The sequence below is a fragment of the Pteropus alecto genome, unplaced genomic scaffold (assembly GCF_000325575.1).
Source record: "Pteropus alecto unplaced genomic scaffold, ASM32557v1 scaffold43, whole genome shotgun sequence".
Lineage (NCBI taxonomy): Eukaryota > Metazoa > Chordata > Mammalia > Chiroptera > Pteropodidae > Pteropus > Pteropus alecto.
Genome location: NW_006435764.1, coordinates 4,265,031 through 4,272,391, shown reverse-complemented (window position 1 = coordinate 4,272,391; position 7,361 = coordinate 4,265,031). Strand labels below are relative to the sequence as shown.

The following is a 7,361-nucleotide window of genomic DNA, read 5'->3' as shown; positions in this document are numbered from 1 at the left end:
TGGACGCCATGCGCGGCGGCCGCGGCGCCCCCTAGGGGCGGGGCCTCAGTGACGGGGCGGGGCTTGGCGTACCTGAGGCGGGGCCTGGTCGGTGGGCGGAGCTTTATGGAGTGAGGTAGAGTCTGGTTCCGCCCCTGAGGAATCACCCAGCCCCTTTCGGAGGCTATGGGGCCGGAAGTACTGTGGAAGTTGTTTTTCTCTTTCAGAGGCTGCACAGTCCTTCCCACCTGGTACGAACACATTGATAATCGTTTCCCCAAACTCTGCGATCAAGTTCTCTAAGTGCAGAAAAGGAAACAGGCTCAGAGAAGGCAAACGCTTGGTCCAAGACCCGGCCGAGAATCTGAGAATCTCTACCTCCTGAGTCCCTGTGGTTCCCCCAGGTGGAGGACCAGACCCAGGTGGCTGACCCAGACCGCTGCGTAGAACTCTGATCCCATTTTGGCTCACACTTCCTTTGGTGCAATGTAAATTAGTATTTTCTTAAGAGTTCCCTCATTGCCTTTTGAGTAACATAATGCTGCATTGTATACACGTTAAAAGTATTACTTTGTAAAAAGCAAACATTAAATAAACTGTAATGCTCATTGGAATCCTCGGTTGAGTGTTTTACATACCAGTATCCTCAAAATTGAAGGCAGCCTGGCCTCCATCACACCCAGTGCAGGAACCCAAGCCTGCAGCCACCTAGGCCGTGGGGGGAGGAGCCCATGGCACAGGGGCACTGGGGCAGGCCGGAAGAGCCTCAGAGAGGAAAGGGTGACCCCCCCACACACGCTGGGGAGGGGCCCCCCAGTGGTTTGCTGAAGCTGTGGCTGAGGAGGAAGTGAGCGGAGGAGGTGAGGTGCAGCAGGGAGGTAAGCTGGGCTGGTGGGGACGGGGGCTGGGCCTGGGTCCGGGCCTGGGTCCGGGCCTGGGTCCGGGTCCTTACATAGAGGCCTAGCCTTTCTGACACTTAAGGGCCTAACCTCTCACCAGTAGAAGAGGAGACAGAAAAGGCTTGGGGAGGTACCCTGAAACCTCCTCCCTCCGACACCACGGCCAGGTCCTGGGGCTAGGGACTGGCTGGGTGGGAGCCCAGGCCTCAGGCTGGCCAGGAGCTGCGTCTCACATCTCACATGTTGGTTGTCTCTACATTTTGCAGCCTGTTCCATCAGGGGTCTGGGGCACCATGGCCCAGGCCCTGGGCGAGGACCTGGTGCAGACTTGTGAATTGCAGGATGACTCCAGCTCTTTGGGGTCCGACTCAGAACTGAGTGGGCCCTGCCCATATCGCCAGGCTGATCGCTATGGCTTCATTGGGGGCAGCTCAGCAGAGCCCGGGTAAGTGGGGAAGGAATGGGAGATGGGCAGGGTGGGGCAGGGTACCACGATTGAGGATGGAGGCTGAGAGCTGAATTCTAGAGTGACGCCCAAGGGTCCTGGGAACATCAGGGACTCAACCAATGTCACCCATCCTCAGGCTCCATCCAGGTAGAGCCCTAAGGCTGGCATGGCTGAGACAGGATGTCCTTGTCTGTCTCTTACCCCCAACCTCTGAGGGTTTGCACCTACCCTTGGAACTGAAAACCTTCCCCTTTTAATCTCTGGCCCAGGAATCCCAAATCCAAATCATGGTACCCACACTCCTCCTTCCACCTGCCCCCTTTCCCAATATACAAACAAGATAACAAGAGACACAAAGGAACTTGCCTGAGGTCACACAGCGATCAGAGACAGAACCAGAGTCAAACTCAGGACTCCTGGTCTCTAGTCCAGGGCCCTGTCCGTCCAGCTTCCTTTATGAGTTGTCTGAACTGTGTCCCTATCCTGGGGGCCAGCCAACCAGCCCCTCCCCCAACACACACCTACACACCCCTTTCAGTCTTTCCTGCTTCCGCCCACATCAGAGCCACATCCTTTCCTGTCCCCATGACAACCACTGGCAACTCCTGGGTGATAGGTCACCCCCCAGAGGCTCACCGTGTTGCTTGAGGGCAGACAGATGTGGGCTGTAGGTAACAGCCACCCAGTGCCTGGATGCCTGTTCCATGTCCTCCCAGGCGGGGTCACCCTCCTGCAGACCTTATCCGCCAACGGGAGATGAAGTGGGTAGAGATGACTTCACACTGGGAGAAAACCATGTCTCGACGGTACAAGAAGGTGAGGGCGGGGAGCGGCCCCACCCAGGCCTCCTTGGCTCGTCCTCCTTTAGCTCCCTCCGCCCAGGCCCTGGCAAAATGTGCCCCTCCTATGTCCCATTACCTCCTGCCTTTTCTCCCTACCACCCCCCAAAGTGGCCCTTGCCCGATGACAAGTCATGTTTGGCGCCTGCCAACAGGAGCAGGGGAGGCTGGCCCAGCCGGCCTAATGGGACCCCTTGGTCTCACCCACAGGTGAAGATGCAGTGCCGGAAAGGCATCCCCTCAGCCCTGCGTGCCCGTTGCTGGCCCCTGCTCTGCGGGGCCCATGTGTGTCAGAAGAACAGCCCTGGTACCTATCAGGTAAAAGAGTTGGCAGGGGTCCCACCTCCCCTTCCCAGAGCCCTTGGCCACTCTGAGCCCTTACACCCACCTTCCCACCGACCCACAGGAACTGGCTGAGGCCCCAGGAGAACCACAGTGGATGGAGACCATCGGCAGGGACCTACACCGCCAGTTCCCTCTGCATGAGATGTTTGTGTCACCCCAGGGTCACGGGTACGAGGCCAGTGATGCCCAAGGACCCCCAGCCTCACAACCCCCCAGGCGTTTCGGCCCAGCTCCCCGCCCCAACTTTCTGTTTTTGCATCTCAGGGGAGCCTGCAAGGCTGGGGGTGGTGAGGCCTGGGCAGAGGCTATCACAGGGTAAGGAAGGGATGCGGGATGACTGGCCCCTAATGGGGTCTTTTGGCACAGGCAGCAGGGGCTCCTGCAAGTACTCAAGGCCTACACCCTGTACCGTCCCGAACAGGGCTACTGCCAAGCCCAGGGCCCTGTGGCTGCTGTGCTACTTATGCATCTGCCCCCTGAGGTGAGTGCCCTTAACCCGTTCTAGGGACCTGAGACTCTGACCCTTCAATCCCAGTGACCCATGACTCCCAATCCCAGCGACTCTGAATTCAGGTACCTGGGACTCTTGACCCCCAACTTTAGTGACCTAGGGACCTAGTAATTCTGTGCCCTGGACCCGTGATCCCCTAACTCCAGGAACTTTGGCCTCAGGGAACTGGGATCCTTGACTGCCAGACCCTGTCATAGTGACCCAGGGTCTCATGACTACTATCCTCAGTGACCTTCAAGCCCAACGACCTCAACTCCTGGAACCTGGGCCCCTTCACCCCTGCCCCAGCCATCTAGGAGTCTAGGCATTTTCACCTTGACCTCACGACTCCTGATTCTGAACCCCGTGACCAGGATCCCTGACCCAATGACCCTAAGAACCCAGGAATTGAACTTGGGGATCTTCCCAACCCTTGACCAGTGAGCCTCAATTCTGTGAGCCTCAAATTCAACACCCTGAGTCCTGTGACCTCCGACCCCCTAAACCCGTGGGTAGGTCTCTGTCTGGGCATGGGGAGGCTTTTGGTAAGAGCGCCCCCCCAGTGCTGAGTCCAGGCTGCTGGCTCCTGAGTCACCACAGATGGTGTCCAGGCCCTCCGCAGTGCCCCTTCTCCCTGCCTTGTGGTCCCCTTTGTGGCCCCTCCACAGTTGGCACTCACGGCTTGTGCCCTGTCCCCAGGAAGCCTTCTGGTGCCTGGTGCAAATCTGCGAGCTTTACCTGCCAGGCTACTACGGGCCCCACATGGTGAGAGGCTGGGCTGGAATCAAGGGCATGGGGGAGGGGCTGGGGACTGAGAGGGGTAGAGCCTGGGTTTGGGAGTGGAGGTGCTGATGGCCAGTCCGCAGGAAGCTGTGCAGCTGGACGCTGAGGTGTTCATGGCCCTGCTGCGGCGGCTGCTCCCACGTGTGCACAAGCACCTGCAACAGGTGGGCGTCGGGCCCCTGCTCTACCTGCCCGAGTGGTTCCTGTGCCTCTTTGCCCGCTCCCTGCCCTTCCCCACGGTGCTGCGTGTCTGGGACGCCTTTCTCAGTGAGGGTAAGTGGCAGCTGCCAGGTGCGGGGGGACAGAGCCTTGGGGTGCTCGGGGCGCACAGGGAATGAGCCAGACAGCTCTGTTCTGCCCAACCCGTCACTGCCAGTCCTGGCCCTGGGTCTGGGTGCTGGGGGGTGCTGAGGGTGATGGCACCCTGCCAGCTCTGGGGAAACAGCCCAGCCCCAGGCCACACACCAACTGTGTAATGAATGGTGGCCCCTGCTGCCTGCCATGAGACCACTGAAGGGAGGTCAGCCTCTGCCTGGGGGCAGGGTGGGGCCAGGGCGTCTCCCCCTAGGTAGATGAGGCAGGAGCTGGGGCGATCACAGCAGGGCTGGGGCTCAGGGACCACCAGAGTGGGGACGTGGCCAACGGTAGAGGCCTTGATCCCAGAGCCCACGGGTACTTGGTGAGCACTTACTGGTGCCAGGTGCCGCTCTGGACACTTGGGCCACCAGAGTGAGTGGACCTACGTTCTGGTGGGAGTGGAGATGGAAGGCGTTGGTAAACAAATTAACGAGATATTTATAGATCGTCATAAGTGCCATGAAGAAAACAAAGTGAGGGATGTGACCACATGTTAGGGGAGCTGCAGAAAGAAATTGCTCCTTTTCAAGATATTTGTGGCTGCTTCGTGGAGGAGGCAAACTCGCAGGGACATTGTGGAGGCTGGGAGCAGGACACTCTTCACAGGGTCCACGCTGCAGATGACTTGCGGGGTGTGGGCATGGAGAGAGGTGGATGCCTCGGCCAGGCCAAGAGCGAGGGAGTCAGGGCAGGGGTGAGCTGGACTCTGGGTCTTTAGGGCTCTGCCTCGGTCAGGCAGTAACCTGCCTGCCTTCTGTTCTACGTGGGTTGTCTGGCGGTTGCACCTGAAAAATGGTAGAAATCAATCAGTACATTTATTGAACACCCGCTGTGTGCCCAGTTGGCTCCAGGTTAGCTTAGAGGTCTGGCCATGGGTGTCCAAGTCACCATCTATGCGTCACCTCCTCTCCAGCCTCAGACCTCCAGGGCAGGTCAGGGCAGGGACCGTTCGGTGTGGCTGAGCTATCCTTGTCTTCTCCACTGAGGACAAACCCTGCCACAGGCTCCTTTTCATAAAGATAATAGTAGTAATCGCTGTCATTCCTTTACAAGTCTCAGTTGTCACTAGGGCTTGCTGGTTCCCTTCTTGCTCTTCTCAGCAGACCTCAAGCTCCCCAAGAGGGACTCTGAGGCTCCAGGGATGGCTCAAGGTCACACCTGTGTGCTAGCGTGTGTGTACGTGCACATGTGCACGGTGCTCTTGGCTTAGGGTGAGCAGCTCTGGCTAGAATCTCTCTGGAATCATAAGGTCACAGACCCAAGCTGGAAGGGCCTTAATGGGCACCCCCACCCCGACCCCCAGCCCTTCCTTGTAGGGACAAGGAGTTGAAGCCCAGAGAGAGAAGGCTTGACATGAGGTGGTCAGTCGCCCTTGGCTCCTGGCAGGCTGCTCTGCCCAGAAGTGTCTGTGGCTGCCGAGACATACTCACCAGTCCCCCTAAATGGCACGCCTAGCCTCAGCCCTTGCTCCTGGCCTGTGCTGTGGCTGCAGAGTTACAGGAGGGTGGAAAGAGTCTGGCCAACAGGGCAGGTTCAGGTGCAGAACTGAGGAGGGGCCGGCTGTTCCCCACTGAGCGAGCCTCTGACTGGCAGGTGTGAAGGTGTTATTCCGTGTGGGGCTGACGCTGGTGCGCCTGGCACTGGGCACCACAGAACAGCGCCTGGCCTGCCCCGGGCTCCTGGAGACGCTGGGTGCCCTGCGAGCCATACCCCCTACCCAGCTGCAGGAGGAGATCTTCATGTCCCAGGTAGGTGCCCCCCACCCATCCTCCCCTGCTGCACAGCCGAGGAAACTGAGTCCCAGAGTGAGAACTGGTACTCAGTTCCTGTCCTCTGAGCGGCAGAGAATGTGAAAACCCCAGGCCTCAGGTGGCTTTCTATGGCTCCCTTAGCACGTCTGTCAGCCCCTCAGCCCTCAGTCACTTCCTGGGGCTGCGTGCTGCCTGCCCTGTGGGGACCTCATGGTTTCCTGCCCTCCCCCAGTCCAGGCGAACTCAGTACCAACCGCTCCCCACAGGTGCACAGCGTGGCCCTGTCCGAGCAGGACTTGCAGCGGGAGATCAAGGCCCAGCTGGCCCGGCTATCGGAGTCCAAGTCCGGGCCACTGCCACAGCCGAAGGCCCGCCTGGCTGGGGCCCAGGCCATCTTTGAGGCCCAGCAGCTGGCAGGGGTGCGGGGAGGCACCAGACCCGAGGTGCCCCGCATTGTGGTGCAGCCCCCCGAGGAGCCCAGGCCACCTCGGCGGAAGCCCCAGACCCGAGGCAAGACTTTCCACGGGCTCCTCACTCGGTCCAGGGGCCCCCCTATTGAGGGCCCCACCAGGTCCCATCGAAGCTCCACCTCCTTCCTGGACACCCGATTCTGAAGGTCCCACTTTCGTGGATACAGTGCCCCTTCACCCCAGTTGCCTGAACGGCTGACGCCAGCCTCACGAATGGGCACCGCACTTTACAGCCGGGATTTGGCGACAGCTCCCTGCCCACTGTCCACCGAGCGTGTAAATGAACCGCGAGGCGTTGGCTTGAAATAAACGATGAAAGATTTATTTAAAGGTCTTAGGGTTTGCAAACTGGAAACGTGACTAGGCGATACCCAGAGTGTCCCAAGGAAGAAAGAACAGCTGAGGATTTTTATAATAAAAAGCACATTCGTGAGAAGCATCCGTCCTGCGCTCTTAGGCTCCGGGTTGATTGGAGTCGGTAACTGTCCAGATGCCATGCGGTCTGGACACGTGAACATTCTTTCCTAAGTTCTTCATTTTTTCCTAAGTCCTATCTATAGGAATTTATAAGTCTCCAGGCATTGACGCACAACTGAAAAGTTCAAAAGTTTAAGTACTTGGTCTAGTTAAAGTAAAATAAAATCATTTCCTCATGCTTCAGCCCATTTGGTCTGAACGGATTGTGCCAACGGACTCCACTTGCGTCAGCTTAGCTCTACCGACTTCGTCTTTTCTTCTCTCATTCCTCACCGCGGACTGTGTCCGGCCCGCGATGAAAGAAGGTCACAGAGTGGGGTTTCGGGGGCCCAGGCCCGCCATCCGCCCACAGAGCTGTCCTGGTGCCTGGGCCCTTGCAAGCATGGAAGCAGCGTCAAGGGAGTGTAGGGGTGGGGGCGGCTGGCTGAGCTAGGGGACCGCGAAGGACTCCTGGGGAGGTCTGGAATAAGGTCTGACGGAGCGGAAGCCTGGCTGGAGTCGATCGCACGGCCTCTACCCCAAC

The 7,361-nt window shown here is 58.8% G+C and overlaps 1 protein-coding gene across 2 annotated transcripts; it reads left to right on the top strand.

Moving 5' to 3' along the window:
• Window positions 1-214: 214 nt before the first annotated feature.
• Window positions 215-7,259, top strand: TBC1D10C (TBC1 domain family member 10C). Of its 2 annotated transcripts, none has more exons than XM_015588629.2 (10): window positions 215-839; window positions 1,145-1,323; window positions 2,043-2,142; window positions 2,376-2,483; window positions 2,572-2,678; window positions 2,877-2,991; window positions 3,700-3,765; window positions 3,867-4,056; window positions 5,734-5,888; window positions 6,158-7,259. In XM_015588629.2, exons 2-10 carry the CDS (start codon window positions 1,172-1,174, stop codon window positions 6,503-6,505), a joined length of 1,341 nt encoding a protein of 446 aa, XP_015444115.1. In that variant the 5' UTR covers window positions 215-839; window positions 1,145-1,171; the 3' UTR covers window positions 6,506-7,259. The 2 variants fall into 2 exon arrangements, with proteins under 2 accessions (XP_015444115.1, XP_006911088.1); XM_006911026.3 differs by having other exon boundaries at window positions 215-857.
• The last annotated feature ends 102 nt before the right edge of the window (window positions 7,260-7,361 follow it).